Here is a 25,725-nt window from a genome sequence, read left to right on the forward strand (position 1 = left end):
TATAACTTTCGTTTAATATACAAAATAGAGTACTGACGCGCGGTGACGGTGGGGGGAGGTGGGGGTGTTTCGCACTCAGCCTTCGCCAGAAGCCGACGCCCTTCGCCGTGCGGGGCGGCCCTCCTCTGCCCCCCAACTTTTGGTTCCTAAGTGACGCCCGCGGGGCGCGCCCGGTGCCGGGCTGAGCCGTGCCGCGACGCCCAACCCGCGTCCGCAGCCACGGGGCAGGACTCCAGGCACTTGCTCCTATTCCCGACCCGTCTGCCAACGGGGCGACGAAGCCCAGCGCGGCACCGGACCCCCCCCCCCCCCGGACCCCCGCTGCCCTCTGTAAGGCCGCCCCGATCGCCCCGCGCACTGTGATAAGGCACTGAAGGGACACCAGCCGCCGTTCTCCTGCTTCACCCCGAGTGCAGATACTGCCCAGCGCTGCCAGGACTGCGACGCACCCCGCGCGTCCTCCTCACCGCTCACGGAAGCGCTACGCCCTCGTAACCGTGATGCTCACCTCCCAGCAGCACCGCGGCCCTTCCTCCTCACTGCCCTGAACCAAAGGGAGCCTACGGCGGGCACGCGGGGCGGGGGGCACGGCCCCTCCTCTCCCACCTCGCCGCTCCCCTCGCGGCGACGACTTGTTCACATTCGCTGCAGTTAATTCTCCGCTGGGGGTGGGGATGAAAAAAAATGAAAAGGAAGAAAGGAAAAAAGCAAAGGGGAAAAAAAATAAAGAAGGAAAAGGAACCAAAAGAGGCGAATGGGAGGAAGGGCCCGCAGAAGGGCACACGGAGCTGCCACGGAGCAACGGCACGGGCTGAGCGCGGCCCACTGCGCTTCGTCACTGCCACCAAACGTCCGCGTTCTGTACGGATCGTTCCGAGAGCAGAGAGCGACTGTTTCTTTTCTTCATTAAAGATGATATTTTACTCCAAGGTCCTGACTATAGCATCTGCTCCCTGTAATAGGTCTAACATTCAAAAAAGATTTAAGAAAGGGTGAAAACTGAGTTTCCCATCTCGCTCGGAAACGAACTCCTGCGGAACCACAGAAGGGCGGTGGTGCGGGGCGAGCAGCATCACCCCGTGGCTCCGCACTGCCGGCACCTGGAGGCGTTTTATTGCCCGATGTCTCCAGCTGCCCTCCCACGGGGGCAGCCCGCAGGGGGGCCGGCGGAGCGCCCGCACGAGGCCCGACTCGCGCTCTGACACAGTGACCGGAGAAACGCGAACTCGGCCCTAAGAGCAGCCACCGAACGCGGGAGTTCTGCTTTGCTTCCTAACAGAGCGCGTCTTTGGATGCTGAACGCCAGCGCCTTCAGCACTACCTCCAGACAAAGCACAGCTGGCACGGCTCGACCACTCAGCATATCCGTGACCCCTACAAAAAATATAATTACACGTATCATGATAAAGCAATCTGTCATCTAAAAATCATCCTTATTATACACTATACAAGCTATTTTACACTTATTAATAAATTGCTTTTAAAGCTGCAGTAGCCCTTCCCTTCTTTTCTCAGATCAGCAAATATACCGATTATACATATTCGAAACTACAACTAAATACAAAAATATATTAGGTTTTGTATCTTCCCGGATGATTTTTCTCGCCGCTGTCACACAAACCATTGGGCCGCCTCCGGTACAAATCCAATTCTAGAGTGGCTCGGTAAATACGTTTCGAGATACAGAAAATCGTTAAGGTGCAGGCAGAAAAGGCTACTGCAGCTTCTCGACGTCTTAAAATACAGCTATCCATGGCAACGAGGAGAAGTTCACGAGACCTGCGGCAGGTTTATGGCACGCTAGTCACTCGACAGGGAGGGGTGCAGCCGCACACAGACAACGCTGGACGCACAACTCGGAGAGCGCGAAGCCGGCAGCGGAGCTCTCCGCTCCCGGGACGGGGACGAAGCGCTCGGGCAGAGGGACTGAGTCAGAGCACACTGCTGCACCGCGAGAGCACCTCCAGAGCCACAGCGGCACAACCACAACGCCACCGCACCACTGGGCGCAGCGACGCGTCTGCCTCGGACGCGAGGACGCCTCCCCACGGACACCTGCACGACGATGGGTTTCGGTGTACGGAGAACGCGAGTTTCTCCACACAGAAGTAAACTTTTCTTAAGCTATGCATATTTTCCTGAAGGTTTCCTGATGGGCAGCCAGGACTGATCTTCTTGGCGTCAGCGCAGCCCGTGACTCTCGTAGTTATGGCTGTTGCATTATATGCAAAAATCAGGCTTTGTTTTTTTTTTTGTTTTTAATATATAAAATAACCTGCTCGTTTACATCCAGTTAGGACTGTGTTAATTTTCTATGAATCTGCATATCCAACGCTTCTGTACATATACCAAAAGTGTTTGTTTCATCCGCATCTACTGAAATGACGTTTGAGAGCGTTCTCCCACCCACCCCTGGCCCTTAGAAAAATGCCAAATTCTACGGTCGCCTCGATGGCTGAAAGCTATTAGGTGAGAAAACCCAGCCCATTTCCACACGAATATACTCAAGGATTAACGTCTAGAGGTCATTTAGGAAAGCTACGAGCTGCCCCGCCTTAAAAAACCAGCTGTACAATAGGCATCTTGAAGTATTACAAAAAAACTATGTAAGAAAAAATGAACAAGCCTCGTTCATGGTATATAAAGTGAAAGGAAACTGCTAAAACCAGACAGTAATAGCTATAAAAGGCACAACTTCCCTTTTCTGATATACACTTGTAAACTTTCTTCAGGTTACATGCAGAAACCAAAACGCTACCTTAACTTGGAAAAAAACAACAAAAAAAAAAGGAAAAGGAAAAGAAAATCCAAAACGCGTTATTAAAAAACAAAAAAACAAAGAGTCTCCAGCCCACTGCAGAAATTGATGAGCAGAATGTTCGTTACGGCCTCAGATCTCCTCACCGGTGGTTTTGATGCATCCGCTGATGTTGCGCAGGGGGAGAAATATGACTTCTGGTAAGCAACGTTTATTCTCCTTTCCCTTCTCCCCATCCACGTCTCAGATGTGAGAAATCCGCTGCTTCTACAGCCTAAATCTTGGCCCTCTGTAAACCACATGTAGTGCATAAGTACAAAAGAAACACCGCTGCAAGGACAAACTTAACGAGTCTGGTAGGTTCTGTCTTTACAAAAAGAAAAAAATGAAGGAAAAAAAAAAGAAAAAAAGCTATCATTTGACGTTTTCTTAAGGCAACCCTTTTGTATTAAGGCAGTCACTTCTGATGAAATAAGAGCTTCTTTATGTTTCCATTTGAGTATTTTGGTATCTGGTTGCTGATGATTTCTGCCAACATTTCTGGGAACTCAATACTCATGGATTTATCCAAAAACGTCTGGAAGCAAAAGCTCAGAAGATTTTCAACCACCTACAAGCGACAAAGCACACAGTCACTTCCACACTGCTGCACACAGAGCACTGCTCCCTGCCCCCCCGTGCCCCTCCAGCTGCTGCCACGCACTGCACACAGCAGTGATGCTCCCGCAGCTCAGCCTCACCCGTCAGCCCCATCTGTGCCACCCTCACATAAACGTGGCCACGCAACCACGCGGGGAACACGGAAGACACAGCCAGTCAAGAAGAGAAACACACATCGTCCGAATGAGGCCTTGAAATTCCCCTTGCCCTGTCCTGCTGGGCCGTGGACCGGCAGCTCCACGTGCTCGGGGAGAGCAGCCTGCAGGGCCCGGAGCTTCACACGCTGACGCTCTGCTCTGAATGGGCGCTGCTTTTTAACTGTGCATCTCCCCGACTATTCTGGAGTCACAATTTCACCGTTCCCCAGTTCTAAAGCAACACCATTTTTAAAAACCAGAGTCCAAGATACACATTAATAAATGAACTAATTGCCACGGAGCCCATTGGAAAGGTGCTCCGAGAGCAGCAGGCCCGCCCCGTTCACCTGCTCCTTCCTTACACACCGGTGCCATCCGTACCCCCCTCCCACAGCATCCCCCTGAAGCAGAGCTCGGGGCAGAGCTGTGCACCACGTCCCTGCTGCTCACTGGGAACGTGCCCCTCATAACTTACATCGTGCATAGAGTCCAACAGCTTTGTCAGTTGATAGAACCGCTGCCAGTTCTGGCTCGAGTTCCCTTCTCTTTTCACGATGGCCTTTCCCAGCTCTTTTATGTATGTCATGCGAATTTCTTCGAACAAAGACTGGCTCTTCAGGCCCTCCTTAGGAACTGGAACATTGACACACAGCTAGGTCATACATCTACCAACTGTGTTATCAGTTGAGCCATCTTATGTTAGTTACACAAAAATGACCAAAAGGACTCATTTTTTCTAACAAAATGAAATGAGAGCTGAGAGAGAAGGAAGAAGAGAGGAAGCTGAGACAGACAACTTGTTCAACAGACAGCACAGGGCTGCTGGCGAAGCAGCACAACCACAGGCAATGCAGGAACAAGGAGGGATGAGGATGGAGGGCCCAGGGCTGGCAGCAGCGCTGCTGGCAGGACAGCCCTGCCCGTGGCCAAGCGTGGGTGCACCGGGCACAAGGACACACACGGCCCTCCCCACGAGGTGCAGCCTTTGGTCCCCGCGCTGAAGTGGATGACAAGAGCTACAGAGGGAGGAAAGTACAGGCAGAGTGGACTGGAAGGAAATGAGGAGGACGGGGTGGGAGGAGGTCCCTGTAACACAGCCCCTCCGAGGAGGACCCCCAGTGCCGCAGCCTGCCCAGCCCACGCAGGAGATGGCAGTTGTGCCACACGTGTGCCAGGTCTGTGAGCAACAGCAGTGTGCAGTGCGTGTGCTGCAGCCCCAGGGCTGGTGCTTCACCCCTCTTATTCCTCTTCTCTTAGAAAAGACACACGGGAATGCAGGAACCAGAAATTACAGTGGCGAAGTCAGGGATTAAAAACCCATGCACATTTCAGCCCTTCATTTCTCAGAAGTGCCACAGCGTACCACCACTTCCACAGCACGCGGGCTCCTAAAGGGATGTGAGAGGATATTGTCTTCCAGCACAAGGACAACAAAGACTCCTGCTGCTGCTCCATGCCAGCGCCTGCCATAACTGCTTGTCAATGGGCTCAGTTCTACTGAAGCAGTCTCCTTCCCACTCCTGACATGGAAATTCCTGTCAGGAAATTCCCAATTCCTGTAGGAAAGTTGGCCTCCCTTACGTCCAAAGCACTTCAGGAATTTTGGGGAGAGGCTTCAGCTTTGCATCTCCAATTTGAGCAGAGTTTGCAGCCTTTACAAAACACAGCAGCGCAGAGCTGGGGCGGTGACGGTCCCCGTGCAAGAGCACCTCTGTCCTTACACTGCTTTCCTTCCGAGCCACGCTCCCACCCCTGTTGCCTCATTAAAGCAAAAGCAGTGGCACAGAAGCAGCAAAGGCTGCGAGGAAGCCCTGCACACACAGCACACTCTGCTCCGGCACTGACCCTGCCCACCGCTTGCACCTCCCCGCGTGCGCGGAGCCCCAGCTGCTCTCAGTGTGCACTGCACTGAGCCAGGGTTAGCACTGACGTTTGTCAGGGCGTTACAACACCACAGTGCGTGAAGAGGGAAAAAACTATTAGGTAGAAAGGAATAAGAATGCAGAGTAAAAGTCACACTGCAGAATTATTTGAGCAGTGTTTCCTATTAGCATCGTTCTGCACAGGCCAGAGAAGGACTATTTTGGTGCTATCCTTTGAGTGCCCGTGCAGTACAGACAACAGGACTTAAGTTCTGACTTGCTCCAACTACAGCTCATCTTACTGAAAGACATATAAAGCCACTGTGCAGTACATCATACACATCGACCTTACAACACCATCATAAATCCCCTATAGACTTTCAAGATGCAAATGCAGAAAGCCGTAGTTTTATTTAACAACGTTCAAATAACTTCTAGGAGAGCTCAGTCACTTTTCTGGGGAGGAAATAGCTTCAGTAGATCAGAACTCGCTCAGCAATGTTTAAAGAACATTTTTCTGGGCATGAAGTCAGAGCTTTGGCCGCTCCTATGGGCGCCAACCTCTCAGCCAGTTTGTGGCTTAGGCCTCTGCTGGAGCTGCAAAGTTGTGCACGCGGCCTGCACGACTTCAGGATGAGCGTCCTATCTGCTGAGAGCAGACCTCCTCGTAACCCTGCGTGCTCAGGTGGCAAGCAGAGCACTGTGACTGCTGCTTGCCATCACACCCCGAACACAGCACTACACTGCACGCGTCTCATAGCACTGCCAGGGCAAGCTCACATGGTTCACCCTCGTATTTAACTGTTCACTTACTTGTAGAGAGGAGAAGCAACGTTTTCATGCAGAGATACTCTTCATATGAGACTTGAAGCCGCGACAGCTCTCGGGCAACCATCAGCATGTGTTTGCATTGTTCATACATACAGGGTAGATTCATTCTCTGCCTGAGAAATAAATAAAACAATCAGTTAAACAGCACCGTAAAGAGCCAAGCCTAAGTTTCTCCATCCTTCCCTCAGGGTTTGTGGGGCACATGCCAGGCCAGAGCTTGGCTTACAGCAGAAGAACCTTCAGTTTTCACCTTCTGGATGAGTGCCTTGGTCACCACGTGTAAGCAGTGGCCCCGAACTGCAGCACCAGGAGAAAGTGACATATTCAAACACAGCGTTACCTTCTCCAAGACATCTTCTATTCAATATCACAATCAGAAGAAAGAAACAAAACTGCATCCCAGTGTAAGTTAAGCGTGGGACTTAGTTATGAAATGGCTCTGTTTCCTCCAGAGCTGCTAGCATTTTTCAGTTCTCCTTTTCCAGTCCAGCAGGAGCTGACGCATGCAACAGAAACGTCACATTACCTCACAGACATGCTGGGAAGCAGCACAGGGAACCCTCGGTCAATACAAAACACACGCACCTTCCTCGAGGTGCAAAAAAACCCCAAGAACAAAAGGAATTCAGTCGGTTTTGAAAGAGCGAGGAATAACACGCTACTTACACCTTCGAAAATCCAAGTAAAGCTCATCTTGAAAACCCAGCGTTTCCAAATGCAAATGCTGCCCCACTCCGAGGGCTGCTCGCTGCCGTGGGGCAGCTGCACAGCACCCAACAGCAGCACTGCACCGCAGGAACAGCACGTGCCCACCCGTGGAGCCCCGTGCCCACCCAGGACGCTGCACCACGCGGCGCTGCTGAGCACACCCGGCACAGCACTGCTGCTGTGCACTGCTGGGATGTCTGGAAGGACTTCTGCTGAGTCCCATGGGTTGTGTCAAAGGGCATTTCACATCCATCCAATTGGGTCACTCAAACACGGCCTGCAGGCAGCGCTCAGCAGTTTTCTTGGTGTAGAAGTATGACCATTTCTGGGCAGAAGGTTAAAATAAATGTTATGAAATGGGTCAGCCTGCCATTTGTTTCCATCTGCTGTAGATGCAGGCGTCACCTCGACTCTGGGAATCTGTCCTATCTCCGTGCAGAGTTTTGCTGAGACCAAAAGCTGTGCCAACGGCGGCCCCTGAAAACTGAGAGCGTGGCACAGCCCATCTGCCCCGGGCTGAGCCACAGATGCGTGTCTGTGCTGGGGCAGCGGGGAGGAGGGCTGGGCAGGGGACCCAGCTCTGCCCCTCACTGCCTGCAGGCACACAGTGAGCACAGGAGGGAGGAGCAGAACCCGACTGAGTGTGGGGCCTTGGTGTGAAGCCCCAGTGGGGACCGGCCCCGGGCAGGCAGGGGAGGAAGGTCTGAGCACTGCTGCACAGCAGTGATGGAGCAGGACGGGCAGCCCTCCAGGCAGAGTGCGACGCTTTAGCAACTGCTGCCCTGCACGGGAGCTGAGATTTACGCACTGACGGATGGCCGCTATCATCCCCGCAGAGATTCTGTGTTAGTGACTGTGAGTCTACCCTGACTCGAAGCACATTTCTGTTCTGCAGTATCTAATCTTCCTCTGCTTTGGTAAACAGAAAGGAGCGTGCAAGTCGGGCACAAGGCTCAAACGTAAGACAAACGACAGGCTGTGTAAGGTGCACTTAATGCACACGTGCACACGAGTGTGATGTGTGGATAAACGCACAACTTCCAGCTCTGCTGAGTCACCCGGCTCAGCCAGGGCCAGAGAGAACCAGTAAACAAGATGCTGCCTGAAAATCAGACAGCACGGGCTCCCCAGAACTGCTTACAGAAGGGCGTTCAAAAGAATTCTGGGAGTAAGAGAACTGATAAAACATTGCTTATAAAACTGCAGTGAACGGTTTCTCGCTTCGTGTCCCAGTCGTGCCAGCGCGGAGCGGCACTCAGCTCCGTACGGACAGAGATGACCTCAGATCTGAGAGCAGCGAACAGCTACGATGCTGTGCATGCAAACACAGCCCAAATCCCCAGACACAACTTCTGCCACGGGCGCAGTGACGAGCACAGCCGCGCTCCTCGCGGAACTCCGCGTGCGCTGTGACACCAACGGCGGCCGTGAGCGGACGCCTCCAGGCCTGTGATGTTCAGAGCTTCTCTGCAACCTGCACCGAAGTTCCCTCTATGTACGTATGCTGTACACGTACGTGCACACGAAGTAGGCTAAATATATGAAAATTTACTGTAACATAATAATAAACGCTACCTTAATTAAGACCCTGAGCTTGGGGAGCAGCGAAGCAGTGGTTGGGTGAAAACCCAACGCAGTGCATCCCAGGAACAAGTACCAAATAAATTCCAGTGCCTTTCTGGGAATACCACGTACCACAGCACTACCCTTTGCATCCGGGGTCATGCAGAGCGTGGCCAGGCCTGGTGTGTGCTTCATTCCCTTGGCACGCAGGACGTCCCTCCTGCCCTGCCCGCTGCTGCAGCATCCCAGCTGGCACAGCCCTTCTGCATGGCCACAGGCACCGTGCTCCTTTATGCATCATTCAGGAGCTGCCACGGCTAACTCAGAGGTGGCTGTGCTTTATTGCTGAATAGTACATAAAAAGTTATGACTGGAGAGTTTTATGGGGAACCTGAAGCACGCCGGAGGAGAAGCCAGCAGGAACTGCAGTTCTCTCAGTCAACAAATGTTATTGAAAACAAATGCCATCTTAATGAACAGTCCGTGCACAGGAGCTGCTCACCAGAGTACGTGGGAGAATTAACAGTGAGTAGGAGAGGATTACCTTTGCTTTTTAAAAGTACTGGCACATACTTCACTGTGAAGCTCTGCTGTTTTGGCCCATTGATAAATCCACAGGAGATCTCTGACTTGTAGCAAATGAGATGCTAGCACGTTTATTAGTGATGCTAGTTACTTCAATTAACTCCACCATGTGGAAGCTACTTTATTTCAGACATATTCTGATAACTTTAATCAGAAGTAGAATACAGATGGGCACACATCTGTTCCCCACTTTTCTTTCACAACCTCCTCGCTAGGAAAAAAAACAAAAAACAACCTACTATAAAGAAATTATTACAGCTTATAAAGGCCTGGATATGTATTTACATGGAAGAATATTCAAGCAAATAAATGGAAACAAAAAAACCATTACGAAACAAAAGGGGCTGATCCCATAAAGAGGCAACCACCACTGTTCCTTCTTTTTTTCTTTTAAACAGAGAAAAGGCTGGGGAGGAACAGGGAGTGCAGGGCAGTAGGAACGGAAATATGAGCACTGTCTCACAACGTGCCCGAGGGACAGCGCTGCCTGCAGATGGGAACCAGGACATGAATCTGAACTTGTCACTCACATCACTTCTTACACTGCATCCCAACAGGACAGGCCTACGGACGGCCTGGGCTCCCCAGAGAGGCACAGCCTGACCGACCAGCAGCCACACTGGTGGAGCAGCACTGGGACACACTGCACTGCAGCACACATCTGCACCAACCACTTCCAACCCTGCAGCTCGAGCCAAACTCGCTCCCACCTCCTCCTCAGCCAGAGTTCCCTCCTTCAGTTCCCCACAGCGGACAGCATACAACACCGCTTGGAAAAGCGCAAGGAAGATACTGCTCAGTGTAACAAGGGCATGCAGATACTGAAGCAAATCCATTTTTCTCTTGAAAACTGATAACAAAGTTCAACAACAAAAATACAACACGTAAGTTTTTCCAGTTGCAATCCTTTTAGCCAGATTTTAATCACGCTCAGATATAAACACTTAACCGATCGAGAATTGAGCGGAACTGATAAGGTTGCTTTTATACAACAAACACACGGCACGGTGCAGTTTGCTAAGCTTCTCCCTCTTCCCACAATCACTTCTAGGTTCAGCTTCCTCGGCCCTGGTGAGACGGATGTAATGAATGGTCACAGCATGGGACATTTCAGCACGAGCACCTCCCACAAAACCTTCTGTAAACAAACGCACTCAGCATCAAAAAGATTGCTCTTCCTCTCAACCTACGTGAAAACTGAGCGATCCACCAGGAGAAAAAAAGGGCTGTGAACAACAATGGGATCTGCAATCCCTGCACGTCTGCTGCCTGGTGACCATCCCTCCCGAGCAGAACGTGGGCAGCCCGAGGGGGCCTGGCACCTCCGGGGTAAAACTTGACAGTGATGCAGCCTTACTTACTCGTTAATGATCAGGTCTGGTGCAAAGCACAAGAGATTTCCGTTTGATTGTTTGTATGATCTCCATCCTAAAGCAAAAGCCATGAGGAACATCCAGGAGTACTGCAGAAGGGTCATTTGGTCATCCAGATGTAAGTTTCTGAAACCTTAACACAGAAATAAAAACGATGAGGCACAGCAAAAAAAAAAAAAACCTCCAAAAAAAGCAACCCCGAAACACAACTAACTGGAACAGATCTCACATCGTCAGCACAACCTCTGTACCAGCAGTGCAGATTACTGCTTTTTAAAGTGAATTTGGTACTCATTTCTGTAAATGTGATGACAGTACCCACAGCAACGACTGCTGTTAGCTGATCCAGTCAAGCGTTTCTGAAATTTAGATTGCATTCTTGGTAGAAGGAAACAAATCAGAACAAAAAAGAGGGTTTTCTTACGTGGAAGTCGGGGTGCAAACACCATTTTCCAACTACCAAGGTTACATTCAAATATTTGCACATGTGGAAATCAAGCTCTGCAACCGCAGGACTCAGATTACAGCTCCTGGGAGAGAGGACTGCGACTGAAGCGGGAGAGGTCTGAACAGAGCACTCAGCACAGCTCAGGGGGAGGCAGGCCACAGGGGTTAGCAGACAGTAACTCTTCAATCTTACATTGTAAATGAGATGGACCTATACACATACAGAATGAGTTCTCAGCACCCCACACCTACAGAAATGCACACCCACAGAAGGGCTGGCCTCCTGCAGCAGCTGTGAGCTACTTTCTGGATCGAGGCTTCCCTGGTGCTCATGAGAGGTTCAGGTGCTGCACTGAGGGACATGGTCTAGTGGGCAAACCCTGGTGGCAGGAGGACAGTGTGTCCGGGTGAGCCCAGAGGTCACTGCCAACCTCAGTGACTCCACGATCCACGGCAGCACCAGGCAGGTGTGCTCTGAGTGTACTACGGGTGCACAGGGGTAATGCTTCAAGAAAAACATACACCAGAACGCGTGCGTGTGACTACGTGCAAAGGATGGTCAAAGACAGACCACAAGACAAAAATATCTAACGTTCAATACCACTCATTTGGTAATCTTCTGCAATTAACAGCATTTTCCATCATGCTTGTGAGCAGTCCACGAGACAATAAAGGATTTCACTTCAAATTTTGTTCTTATTCAAGAACTGTACACCGAACGTACAAAACATGCATCACATTAGAAACTGTTAATGATGGTAGCTAATCTTGTAAGAATATGTAGACTGAATACAGCCAATTAAGATAATGAGGAAATGTGTAAAATCTGAAAATTGGTCCCTCAAACAGGCTTAGAACGTAGGCAGCTTTCATTTGCAATGTTAGTTTCTATCGGATCATGCCTACAATTAACAAGAAAACATTGTGTCACAGTGAATCATTATTAAAATCTGAATTCAAGTTGATTTTATTTAATTTCATTAGGCATTTGGCATCTAAAGAGCTCATTACAGCACTGCTTCCTGAAGATGCTTAAATAGATAGCATTCAGGAGATTATTAAATAGCAAAACTCGCTGGGTCCGAAGAGCTTCAAAGCAGGCTTTGGGCTTTGGAGTCTGCAGTAACCACTGTTTACTGCTTCAAAAATACAACCACATTATTTCGAACTTATTTCTAACTGGGTCAAATCTCAGAGGTTTTGTTCAAACACTCCTGAGGAAAAGGCTGCTTGGAAACCTCAGCTCAGGGACGCAGCAGCTGAGCAGTGCTGGGCGACCGTCTGCGGGATGGGGGACACTCAGAAGTATATACAAATTAAATACGCTCACAAAGAACCGTCTTAGTAATAAAAGTGTAAAAATATGATAACAGTAAGTCCCTACTAATAAAGTTATTAAAGAAAAGCTTGCTATGTTCATGAAGAAGGCATGTTTTAACCTGAAGGCTTCGTCTAGGGGAACTGTTCAGAAGAGACTGCAAGCACAGAACGGTCTCATACAAATGGTGCCTGGATTGTACCCAGGATGAGGGCAGCCTGCAGGCCGGACCCAGAACCATCGTGCACTGTGCTGCAGAGCACAGCCCAGCAGCTCCCCTTCCTCCCCACTCCTGAGCCTCAGCAGACAAACAAGTATCACCCCTCTGCTGGACACGACAGTTTGAGTTTGGTCTTTCTTTCCCACTCTCAATTTGGCCTCTGTTGCGAAGGAGGGGGAACATTATGTAAAACAGTCCGTGACCATAAACCTCACTCTGAGACACGGTTTGTTTTGGCAGAGCTGTGATGGGTTACTGCAGTCTGGGGCAACAAAAGCACTGTGGAAGCACTGCTGATAGTTTGTTTTTGGAAGCAGGTAATGGCATTGACTGGATGAGAGGGGGAGAAAAACATTTCATTCTCTCAAACAGAAATAGACCTTCATCTTTCTGGGGCCCCGACCTCACCCACAGACATACTATGGGATGCCACATTACGGCCAAAGCTGTCATTTTACACTGCTTCTCTTCCGTAAGGCAACTGCTAAGCGTCTTCAGGCAGGAGCCCAAACAGCAAGAACACCTCCAGATTTCCCAGGTGACAGTCGGTTATTGTGCAGCTACAATGCTCGAGAGGAAAAGAACACCTCGAGTTCCTCTCTGGAACGCTCAAATGCCTATTTCCAAACTACGGACATGCTGATGGGTGGGACAACAGCTCCAGACCCAGCTAAGTCAGCACGACAGCACTGGTCTATAAAAGCGAAGAGTCCTCTTCATCTACGAGGGCTCTGAAGGACATCAAATACCAAGACAGACATTCAAGCCCCCCAAAAGCCTGCACTTTGTAATTAAGGTCTGCGTGCGTTACCTGGTATTGCCTTTGCCCACTTGACCGCAGCGACCACTTGCCGTCCTCCTAACATGTTGAGGGTTGACAGGATGCGCCAGCTCGAGTCGGGCAGCGTGCTGTCGTAGCCCGAGTACAGAACCTCGGGCTCGATCACCTCCAGCAGTGACACCAGCGTGGGGGTGAGCTGCGGCAGCGACGCGGGCACGACGCTCTTGTTTCCAGCAGCTTCCGCAGAGTCCCTCGCGCCCGTGGCAGTGGTCGGCTGGATTCCTTTTATCTTCTTCTTCGTTTTGCGGGCTAGGGAAGATGGATGAACTGGGGTTAGGTAACGGACAGTAACCGCACCCCAGCACACCAGCACGGGGTGGGAGAGCAGAACCACCGCTTTCTTTTTCCCGTATTTGTAGATCCGGCAACTGGAACTTCTCAAGGATTTTCTTTTCACGCTTCCTTTCAATTAGTTCATTTCCCATTCTAATCGAGGTCACGTTTACGTTTATGGCCCCAGATTCCCTATAAGGTCTGTGAGGAGGACAAAGACAAGGCCTGATCCTAACCTCTCCATGCAGAAGTTCAGGGAGGATCAGCTCCTGTTTGGAAAAGATGTGTGGGAGTGGGCGCTGCCGTTTCCGTGGTAGATGGTACGGAAAGCACACGGAAGGAAGGAAAAAAATGTATTTAATGGGTAAGAAGTGACTCAGTGTCTCGGGCCAGGGAAAACATTTTTCTGAAATGCTGGGCGGGAGGGGATTTTTCTCCTGCCAGCTTCCTCGCATATAAATCACCGCTGTGTAATTAAACCATTACGTTCACGTGGCACATAAATAAAACGTCACAGAGAGATGTTAACCATAAACTACAAACAGCTACAGCTGTCAACAATGGGATCCCCTACCTGGCCTCTCCTGGAGGCTGAACCAAACGGACTATTCGGCTGAGACTGGAATCAAATCCAATTATTTTCCTTTCTATCAATTAATTGATGGATTTCTGTTCTGCAACTTCACAGATAAACACAGAAAAACACTGCAAAGAGTGGCTGCACATTTATCAGGCTTCTGCTCAGCTAGTCGGTGTCTCTAACAGCCAGAAGTCTGCTAACTCTGCAGGTGAACAGAATACAGGATACCAATCCCAACCCCACTTCTCCCTTTGGCTACAGGAGAATCTTCAGAATCCTAACTGTAAGGATAACCAATTCTCCACGGACTTCTTTGCAAAAGCTTTCACACTGTCCGCATCCGCTGGGATTTTCGTGGCAGGACAGCAATACTCATTTCTTTGGAGCGAAGAGCTTCTTCCTGTTGCTATTACCATTACTTTTATGTATTTAAACACACACACATTTGCCATCGCCCTTGTTCTCAAAAGCAAACGAACTGCTTTTTTAAACGAACATAAATTTACGTGCGTATGCCTACAGGTTAATGCAGACACCCAGGATGGAATACTTCCAGGCCAGAAAGTCTGGTAAAATTACAATCAAAGAAATATCTGATAAGATAAAGTATTGTGCAAGAATTTTATTAAGCTACACTACTAAACCTGACTTAGATATATTGTTGTAACTCACAAAAAAGGAAGGTTGATACTTTCAAACATAAAAACACCACAAATTAAAAACCAGCTCCTTAAGGCAAAATGCAAAAGATAAAACCCTACAGATAAACTTGGCGCGGAAATGAGCGAGAGCATCCAAGAACCTCAGCTGGAAGAGAACAGAGGGGCTGCAGCGTGGGACGGCGTGGCCATGCTGGTCCCTGCTGCCCACCAGCACTGCCCACCAGTCACACCAGCAGCTCCCACTGCAGCCACGCATTAAGGGATTCCCAAGCTGCCCTCGGCCAGGTTTAAAAGTCCCAATGCAGCTGGAAAGATGGAGGCTGCTGTGGGATGTTACAGAGGCGGTGAATGAGGCCTGTCCCACCTCACAGAAGGCCCTTTCCTCTGGGACAGCCAGCATGCAGGGTGCCAGCTCTGCAATGGGGACACGACTCCAGCTCACAGAGGGACCTCTGAACCAGGACAGGGCAACGCCACACCCTGTGCAGGAGCAGGGCTCTGCCATGGGAGGGTTGTGCAGTTGAGCTGGGTGATGCCAGCCTGCCTGCCACGTGTCAGACCCCACAGCACCTCAACAGCCCCCGAACAAACACTGAGGAGGAACCCACGGGCACAACCCCCACAAGAACCAGTGACACCACGGGGGCAGAAAAAATGCTCTGGAGGCAAAAGTTCAGCGGTACACAGAATGTGAATATCGAGACCTTTATGGAAACACCACCTCACAACACTACGTGGAATGTTCCCACCACTGCACAGAAGATGAAACACTGCCGTAAGAGGAGCAGAGTGTGCACACTGCTCCTGAGAGCAGGATCTAGAAAGGCAAAAGCCACTGCCGTGGCAGAGCAGGGCAATTAATATTATTAGAAACAGGAAGAGATCCTTCAAAAACCTTGAAAATGCTTCAATATGAAGAAGACAGAAAATAACATGAATTGCCAAGAGTTTAACTACAAAATGCAATATGAAAAGCCAGAAAGGATTTTGCGATGACTTATTGTGGGCATAAAACCTAAGGATAAATTGATTTTTGAATTGCGTCAGAAAGAAAAAGGGTGCCAAATAATGGCCAGGATCAATTAGTGACGGAAGTAGGAAGTGAGAATTCAATGAAATAAAGGCTGTAACACAGAGTAACATTACTCTCCTGAAGAAATCTCTGGTACCTGAATCTTGATAGCTGTGCATTTTCCCAATGCCCCCAACTCAAAAAAACACACAGCACGAAAAATGTTCCAGAAAAGGGGGATAAGAAGTGTCAGATGTATGACTGACGAGGCAAATGAGAGCAGAAAATGATTAAGCAGCTTGGCTTTGGTGTACAAGGAACCATGTCACCTCCGCACTGCTATGTGCTTCATGCTGCCCTCCAGGCTGCTTTTCTGCCCATCCTTTTGCACCACCAATTCATCCTCTGTTCAGATCCAGCTGAATACCCACTGCTGGGACCCCAGGGACCCCCCCGCTGCCCCTGCCCCCACTGCACGCCAACCAACAGCATCCTGAGCTGCAGTGCTGTGCCAGGACGCGCTGTGCTGACTGTGGCTGTCAGGATACGTGCACACATACGTACACAAACCACTGTGTCCCCTCCCAAGGATGGGATTTCCGTGTAAGCACAGCGTGGGGGAAAGCATTTCTGCTGCTGGGCTCTCTGCCTTTGCTCAGGAGGATGAGCAGCAGACACCAGCAGGGCAGAAACACAGGGCATTCATCGTGGGGAGGGGCAGAAGAGCAGCAGGAAAGGATGTGCTAACGTGGGCTCCAACATGAGCACTATCCATCTCCAACACAATTCACCACCTGCATTTTACTGAAGGACATTTTTACTGAAATAAAAAAAAGTTGACATTAATATCCATTTTTGACATTTTTATTTTATCTGTCAACTTTGACGACACAAGTGATCACCAGGATCTGGTAGTAAATACCACACTAAACTCTACGGCTCAAGGAAAAATATCAAACACGAAAGGCAGCTGACACCACTAAAAGGGTTTTACGCCTTTTTAGAGCCGTTGCTAAATCTCAAGCTGCTGTGGTCTTCCACTTCTTTTTAGCCCTCCACAACAGAGCAGGGGACAAATAACAACTGGCACATTTATGTTTCTTTAGCATATTATTTTTTCTAGACCCTAACAGACATTTAAGAACAAGAATCCGCAGCGTGGATAGAAATAATTCCCTTTTCTTCAGCTTGAAGATGCAAGGTCTGCTCCAATTTTAGACACACGCCTGGGCATTCCCTCCCGTTTGTGGTTTCCAGCATCAGGTCACTTTCCCAAGTAAGAATAGGCAGGCATGGCACTTCCCTACAAGACCTCTGCTAGAGTTCTGCTGTCTCAGATTCACCGAAAAAGCAACAAGATCTACGTGCTGACAGGAAGAAAAAATAACCCTGTTTCGCGTGCATGACTCACTTCTGCTGCACATACAGGAGATAAAGCAAGGAGCGGGGATAGGGAAGCACGGGAGAAATGTCAGCAGGGAAAGTCTTACTTTCATTAAAATGCTGCTACGCACCAGGAAACACAGTGCTTACACCACACTGAAATGCTGCTCTTTCAGCTTCCCGAACAGCAGAAACTTCACTGGACTCAAATAAAAGGGGATGGGAACACGGAGTTACCTTCGAGGTTCATGCCCGCCTGGAGGCATTTCCGGTAGCGGCACGCCGGGCAGTTCTTCCTCCGAATTTTGTCAATAATGCAATCGTTCCTTCCAGCGCAGAGATAGTTGTGCTGCCCTGCATTCACAAAAACACACACAGTGACCACCGGGCTTACGAGCACATGGAGTCACACCCTGCTCCTGCAGCACTAAGGAAGCAGGGGCTCCACGATGTCCCCGCACGCCATTTATGCCAGCACGGATCCAGGTGACTCCCAGCAGCTGCAGACCAACGCTCTCCCAGCGCTCACACACCGATCCAACGCGCTCAGAGAGAAATCCTATTTTCTGTTTGTTAATGTTCAGCAAGTTCTATTTTTACAACTCTTTCTCTTACATTTCTTCAAGCTAGGAGAAAGCTCGAAGCCTCCACGGCATGTTTACAATCCCCCTGAATGATTTCACATGAGATATAAATAGCATTCACAAACACATTTGGAAAGTACACATTTCAACGTCTCTCCCGACATATAGAAATAGATGTCACTGCTCCAGAAGCCGAGAACCCTCCTGCTTCATTCAGAAGTGGGCAGCCAAGCTCCCTAACATCCACACGGACCCTCAGTCAGGAAGTAATTGACCCCAGAAATGTGGTGACCTGGAGTACATCTATTAAAATTGGTTATTTCTTTGCTGTTTGCCCTTCTCTTTGCAGGAGAAGGGGATGTGAATTGAGTTATGTGAACAATCATGTAACGACAGCTTCCTATTGATAAAGATATTGTTAAGGTATGTCCTCCCCCAGACAGGGATCACGAACCAGAGGTGTTGGTGGGACAAAGCTACAGCCCGGGCTCTCACAGCATGTCAGCATCCCAACAGACAACAGTGAGAGGAACACATGCATCTCCCAAATACTCCGTTAATAACAACAAAGCCTCTGGGTCTTCTTGAAGACAGAAACGCGATTGAGGAACAGTTTGAAATCAACTGTGAGAATTACAGGTACGCAGAGCCCGTCCCCATGGCCTTCATCAACCTCCTGCGAAGCATTCCAGGTGTTTGGATCCCCCAAGGAATCCCCGAACGTCTTCTGAATGAAGCTCACTGCCCTTTGCACATAAGCAAGAGGAGGAAGGCTCACTGAGCCCAGTGCCGCGTTAGTGCTCTGCCTGGAGGCGGACACGAGCCGTGGCTGACGCGGCGTCACGGCCACGCACACGCGCGAACCACGGACTGCTGAGCATTTGCAATCAGCGAAGCAGAACTCGGGAACTTTGCAGTAGAACTGCAGCTTCAGATCTCAGAGATGTTCAGCAGAGGTCACGATTTCACACGGTAAATCCAGAACCTTCAGGTATAGATCTTCCTTCCTAAGCCTCCCTTAAATCTCCATGTCCGTGCAAGTATTTGGGTTTCTCGTATCTACTACTGAGCCGTTATCGCCTTTTTTCTTTCTTTTTTTTTCCAGATGGAAACTACATTATTTCTCCATTTAACAGTATAGAAAAGCTCTTCTGTCACATGAGCATTTGGTGAAGCTCTTTCCACCTCCTGCTTCCCACAGTCGGAGCGCTGCCCAGCAGACACGCCAGCCAGCCAAACGGACGCATTTCAGTTACCTCTGCTGCTTAAAACCAAAGATACTTCAACAACATGCTGCTGAAAGCTGGTAGTGAGCAAACCGAGATGCTGCCAAGAGAATTCAGCGCAGGTGTAAGCATCTTGCAGGGCATCCAGACAAGGCTGCTGCTCAGCACCCCACCACCCCCAGCACAAGCATAGCCTGGGCCCTGCTGGGTTGCAGTCATCAGAGGAATGAAGGATTCCATGGAACAGATTGGGAGTGGAAAGGGCTGGGGAACAAGCACAATCTGCAGCACTACAGGAGGCAGGGGTGTTGGAAGGGATCTAACACAGGGGGAAGGCGTGAGGAAGTGAAGCAAGATGGAAGTGGAGGTGGGAGGAGGGAGGAAGGCGTGGGCTGGCAGGAGAGGTGGTAACAGGAGGGAGGTGCGGGGGCTGGGGCTGCAGAAAGCCAACCAGAAAGGCTCTGAGGCACCGTGAAAACGAGAACTAGAACAGGATAGCTTTTGCAATCCTGGATTCCCAAAGAAAAGACCTTCGTGTGAGAGCGGGTATAAATACAGAACAGTTGACCCACCTTCATCCTTCCTCTTTTCCTCTGGCTCTACTGTCTGCTGAATGAAATACATTTCCATATTGGTGTCCTAGACACTGATACTTCCAGTTCCTGTAACCAGTTCCATCGCAGTGTATGTGACTGTGGACAAAGGTGCAAAAGAAGTGCTTCCAGGCTCACAGCTCAGGGACAAACGTGCAGTTTGCTGGATCTCAATGCTAACAGATGCTTGGCAGATATTAATGAAAGCAATTCTTTCTACAGACTCTTTCTACATACATCCCTAATAAGAAAAGCTCCTGAAAGAGTTAAAACCAAATTTTTTGTCCCTTCAGGTGAATATTAAAACTCACGGATCCTTTAAGAGCTCCTGAAAACATCTGTAGTAACTAATTTTTAAGGATTATGGTTGGGATGATCTGTGGAACAACACAGAAATGAAAGCGCAGGTAAACATGAGGAGCGTGCTGCAGCTTCACAGCTCCAGTCCTGCTCTGCACATCCAACACCAACGCGGTGGTACAAGATGTGGCAAAGTCGTGTCACCGATGGGCAGAAATCGCCGGACCGATTTCTTTGTGTATCAACACCTTCCTCACCTGTTAATGCTTTGGAACGGGCAGAACTGTGGCTATGACACACTCAGCTGTCACATAACGCTGCTTCTGGGGCACGTCCAGCACCCTTATTGTGTGTAGGATGACTATACCATACCACACTCCAAGATGATTGTTGATCCCGACAAGGAGCCTGGCTGCAGATGGGAGCACAGCTCAGGCAGGACAAGCCGGGAGCCAAGGACAGCTCAGCGCGCTGTACTGGAGCTAGTTCTCATGGTACTTGAGAAACTGCTTCAGCGTGCCACGGACACAGCAACATCCTTCCCCACGGAGCCCAGCAGCACTGCCTGTGAACATCCCCGGGTCCCTCTGAGCGAGGCTCTCCGCTTCACGCCGTTTCCCATTGCGTCATTACATTTCCTATTGCTTTGGGTGAGTCGGCAGCACAGGGAAAGCCCTTCTTCTAAGGACAGAACAGCGACGTACCATTGTCAAACACAGCCTTCCCTCTTCTCAAGTGAAATCCAGCTTGCAGAAACATTAGCAAAAAGTGACAGCGTGACTCACTCCACCGTGCCCAGTAAGGACTGCCCGCAAGAGGCACAAGACGGGAAGCGCTGCGCGAGGGACTTCCTGCGCTGTGTAACAGCAGCACAGGAACCACTGCTGCCCTTTGTGTGGCACACGATGCACTCTGAGCTCCTCCTGCCCCCGGTGCTGATGCTGCAGCGATGTGGGCACACAGGCACAGCCCCACGGGCAGAGCGGCGCTCCGCTGCACCGCTATGGACTCCATCCCATACTCCATCACCGCCGCTTTCTCCCCGTGCTTCCAACCCACACACCCATCTCTGAATTACCACACACGACACACATACGTAACGTAAGCAACGCTGCTGACAGGAAACACGGTAAAACCCTCCCAGTCTTGCAGAATAGCTACTGACCAACACACACACCATCGTACACAAACCAACCAGAGCAAAACCTACAACCAACAACCCCACACACACTGACACGTCTGTATGTAAACAGGACAAACAAACAAAAACGACAGTGAAAGAAAATGGAGGAAACAAAAAGCTGAGATAACAAGGCACCCTTTCACCCTGAGTGAATGGGAGCATTTTATACACGCAAATGGAATCTATGCTTCAGATAATCACACCATTATCAATGTTATTTACCACAAAAAGAACAGCGATACCAGGGCTGGGGTTTCCCGGGAGGATTCGAGCTCCAGCGGGACCAGACGGCCGTTCTGAGCTGGAATTGGATCTTACACTTTTAAGCCACACACTCATCAGAGCACGTCTTACCTTCCACAGCTCTTTTGAAGAACACTTTGCAGCTGCCACAAGTAAGAACACCGTAATGACACCCAGAGGCCTCGTCAGAGCACACGAGGCACAGCTTGGGAGGTGGTCCCGCTGTCGCTGAGGTTGTGGATGGAGAAGAGCTCACATCTGATCTCATTCCAGGGCTGGGAAAAAAGGTGTGAAAATACAAATTAAGATCTGTGGCATAGTGGTAAATATAACGTAGCCATGAGAAGGGCTGCCTTCATCCTCAAAGACTCGCAGCTCCATGCAGACCGTTCACCACACTCAGAAATGTTAACCAGCCATTTCTGTAACACGTAAGTGAAGCTGTAAGGATTGCTTTACTGCCCACTGGACTACGTCAAGATTATTTCCCTTACCCATCTCTGAAGCCAAGTTTCCTGTGCAGAGATCCTAGCCTATAAAATCAACTCGTACAGCACACTCTCGTCTCATTCCACACCGCCTTTATGATGGCCTCATTCCTTGCAGTCTACATTAAGTCCTGCAAGAGCTTCCCCCCACTGCCAGCATTGGGTTTAGTACTGGGACACTTCTGTGCAAGAAACTGCAAATTAAGTCACACATTCATAGCAATAAACGATCCTTTCACCCCAGCAGTTCAGGAAAATAACAGCACTTAATTTGAGGATGCAGTACTCCTATGCAAACACCGAGTCCACTGACAAAGGGCTGGTTCTTAACCAAAGAACTACTGCTAGGACACCACACAGCCCCGCAACTACTGTCACACCAGCAGCTAATCTGTCAACTGAAGAGGCACTCATCAAAACATTACAACCCTGTTTATGATCCATAGGATGGCTTTTCTGTTTTCTAATTAATTTGTCTTCTCTCAAGGAGCGGAAAAATATCATAAAATATTTAGGTTGCACAATCAAGCACACAACACCCAAGTAATGGCAGGATGGAATTCACCCCGGTTATGTTCATCCGATGTCCTTACAAACACACGTCTTTAATTACACACTCACACTCATTTCTACGAAGTGTTCCTGCCCTTCTCAGCATCGAAGCGCTCCAGGAATGTGTCACGTAACGACGGAGGCTGCCGCTTGCTAGGGCCCATCTCCCTGCAGGAGATGGTTTGCAGGAGTGGTGACAGTTTAGCAAGAGAAGCAACCTCACGGGTAAGGAAGCAGAGGGCTCGAATCTATTTCTGCTCCTTATCACTAAGCTGCATGAGATGGCTCTCGATGAGGACAGCCCCAAGCTGCTCACAAGCAGCTGCTGGTCGCTCCCTGCCCTCGTAACGCACAGCCGGAGCACGGCGTGCTCCATCACGAGAGGTCAGTGCCTGGCAGCCGACCCAGCCCCGCACAGACAAGCACAGCCTGGGGCTGCCATCCATCACAGCAAACAACTAGCAGCGATCAGTGCCACAGTGCTCGCTCCGCATTAGCTGGGTACAGTTCACACCTTGCAGTCTACAATGAAATGGTCTGCGGTTATGTAATTAAAGGCTCAGGCCCAGTGGCACCTTCTCTTACGCTACAAATCCCAGTTTGAGCACGGAAGCGTGAGCAGAGAGCTCACAGCGTCCATAAGGCACCACCTGAGAGCTGCAGATCATTACGACATTTAAAAACGAGAGACGAGGGAAGCATCTCTACGTACGGCTCTGAATACAGCTAACACAGGTACAAAAAATGGAGCTCTCATGAGCTTATGACACAGACACTTTCAAGGAATCTTTCGTGAATGGTCACTGAAATGATGGCAGTGCCAAACGCACTCTGCTGAATGCTGTCAGTCACCTTTAATGTTTAATTGGGCTCATCTTCCATACAAGTATCACAGAAATTAATTCACGATAGAGACAGCAGATAGAGAGGTACCACACAGAACCAAACAGAACTGAAAACAAGCAGTCATATCCATTAACAGAGCAGCAGCCAACAAGCTAACCAAAACGCTTGTGGCCTATCTTTTCAAGCTTGGCTCTATCAGATAAGGGCAATTATTTACTAACAGAGGGGAGAAGTGCCAAACACAGACAGTCCCTCCTTGCCCCGGGTGCGGCAACAGGAGTGATCCCCAGGAACAACCTCACCCAGGAGCCCCACAGATCTGATCCACAGCCAAAGGGAGCACCGACTGCGTGGGACAGCCCCGTGCCCGCAGCCCCCTTGTCTGGCGACCAGCAGAAACCTTTCACACAGAGTCCCAGGACGGAGCAGCAGAGGACAAAAAACCGCTTCCCCAGAGGTTGGGCCTTCCTCCTCAAGAAATGAGGATTCACACTGCAAATAATATAATGGTTGTTGTTTTCCTTTGGTTATTTGCAGAAGTGTCTCAGGACTCAACAAAATCCTCATAAACTTGGTTCTTACCTAAAAGGAAGAAAACGCAACATGTCCGGACGGGAGAGAAAGCCCTTTGAAACGCACTGGTTCCAAGTTCATAAAGCTAGCTCTCTTCTATTTTTGGAGGCAATGCGTTAACAAAGAGAGGGGACTGAGGTCCACTCCCATACACTTCCAGAAGTTATTCATACCTAAACAAGTTTTATTTGCACAGATACATTTGTTTATAATTTCTCATCGAGGAAACACATGGAGGGAAATGGGAAGACTTGAAGAAGACGCGGCTCCAGTCACCAGGTCTGCACAAACCACGCTGTTTATCTAAGTCCGTTCCTTTGTTAATCATTTACCAGAGACTTTCAAACCCGGCTCAAGGTTCAAACTTCAGTGAAGATGGGTGTGGTGAAGTTTATGGCGGTGTGATGTTTGTATTCCACGGGGACCTCCCCCTGCACACCCCTATCCCAGCCCGGAGCAGCAGAGCCCGCGGTGCCAGGTGGGAGAGCAGAGCTGCGAGTCAGGAAGGCCGACGAGAGCCGTCTCCTGGGCCGGGCTGTCAGTGCTGGGCTGTCAGATACGGGTGAGCACGAAGCTGCAGGGCTGCAGTCAGAGATAAGTCGGGGCAGAAAGCGGCGGCGGAGCTGGTGCTCTCCTGGCAGCCGTGACAGCACTTGCTTTCTCCCCACCTCTGCCTTCTGATGCATGGCAGAACACGCATGCTCCGGCACGTGGTAAACACGCTAACGTGACACTGGTGTTTTAAAAACACACCGCCTTCCTGCACTGCATCAACAGCCACAGTGCCCCAAAGGGAGCGGGGTCAGCGGGAGCGCCTGGAGGGCTGCGGGGCAGCTCTCAGCTCCGCAATTTCCACCTTTTCAAACAGCCCGCACAGAAGTTCGGAGGCAACGCCTCGTAGCGGGCTCCCTCAGATGCACACACAAGTGAGCTGCTCCGCGCTGCCATCACAAACTGCAAAACCAGAACACCTGCAGCCAGCCCCTGAAAGTGCCGAGAACGTTTTACTCTCATCCAAGCACCAGCTCTGAGGAGAGACATGGATGAAACATCAGCAGTGGGAGAAAACAGCTGAGGGATCGACTGAAGGTACCTAACCCCGAAGCAGAGTAAATGAGACCACTCGTTTGGTTCTTGCTCCTGCCCCAATACCTCACGCGTTGAGTTGTGTTCCCTACAGAGTAAATCAGATCACAAAATCATACTCAGTGCAGCTCTGAGCCCTCCAGAAAAAGTCAACTTAGCGTTCAAATAACGCATCTTAACAGCGAAGTCCTTCTCCCTGAAAGCAGCACGGCCGAAGCAGCAGGAAAGGAACCACTTCCCATGTCACCACCATCTGGGCCTCCTCCTTATCTCCCAGCAATGAGAACAATGTAAACACACGGCTGCGTACAGCAAATGATCCCATCCTCTGAACTGCTGATTTCGTTATTAAGCAGAGAACTGTAATTAATGTTGATGGCAGGAAAGCCATCTTCCAGAGCAGGCAAAAGAAATGTCCAGTGATGCAGCTGACACCGCCGGCCAATCACAATATTAAGAACATATTTGCTGACATAAAATAATTTCAAAAATGCATTTTACTGAGGGCTGGGTTTTCCCCCTTTAACACGTTCCTTACAAAAACACCACTGCTACAGATTTCCATTTCCTCATTGCTACAGCTCAGTATCAGATCATACGGCGCTTGCACGATGGACCCCGCACACGCAGAGCTGCAGAAACCCCACAGAACTGTTGGGCTGCGGCGATTCCCCTGCCCAGGGAAAGGCCGTGTGGAAAGCAAGGACCGAGCCCACACCGCAGCCCCCCCGAGCACCGCAGTGCACAACGGGCCCTTCTGTCTCCTGTAACGCCCTTGCTTAAGTTTAGAGACTGAAAATTGGTACGAATTGGTAGAAACCAAAGATTTCCTTGCAGG

At 49.9% G+C, this 25,725-nt stretch overlaps 1 protein-coding gene across 1 annotated transcript in view; it reads right to left on the bottom strand.

Annotated features, from left to right (window-relative positions):
• Window positions 1-1,999: 1,999 nt before the first annotated feature.
• The window catches only part of NR3C1 (nuclear receptor subfamily 3 group C member 1), a 49,551-nt gene continuing 25,825 nt past the window's right edge, over window positions 2,000-25,725 (bottom strand). The window contains exons 3-9 of the mRNA XM_065734925.1: window positions 21,454-21,617; window positions 17,451-17,567; window positions 13,274-13,552; window positions 10,466-10,610; window positions 6,231-6,361; window positions 4,031-4,188; window positions 2,000-3,368 (exon numbers count right to left, since the gene is read on the bottom strand). Coding sequence (XP_065590997.1) covers window positions 3,216-3,368; window positions 4,031-4,188; window positions 6,231-6,361; window positions 10,466-10,610; window positions 13,274-13,552; window positions 17,451-17,567; window positions 21,454-21,617 — 1,147 coding nt within the window. The 3' untranslated portion in view covers window positions 2,000-3,215. The remainder of the gene's footprint in view (window positions 3,369-4,030; window positions 4,189-6,230; window positions 6,362-10,465; window positions 10,611-13,273; window positions 13,553-17,450; window positions 17,568-21,453; window positions 21,618-25,725) is intronic.

Source organism: Cyrtonyx montezumae, unplaced genomic scaffold, assembly GCF_038088225.1.
Source record: "Cyrtonyx montezumae isolate F1298 unplaced genomic scaffold, pur_monq_1.0 scaffold_18, whole genome shotgun sequence".
NCBI classification, from domain to species: domain Eukaryota; kingdom Metazoa; phylum Chordata; class Aves; order Galliformes; family Odontophoridae; genus Cyrtonyx; species Cyrtonyx montezumae.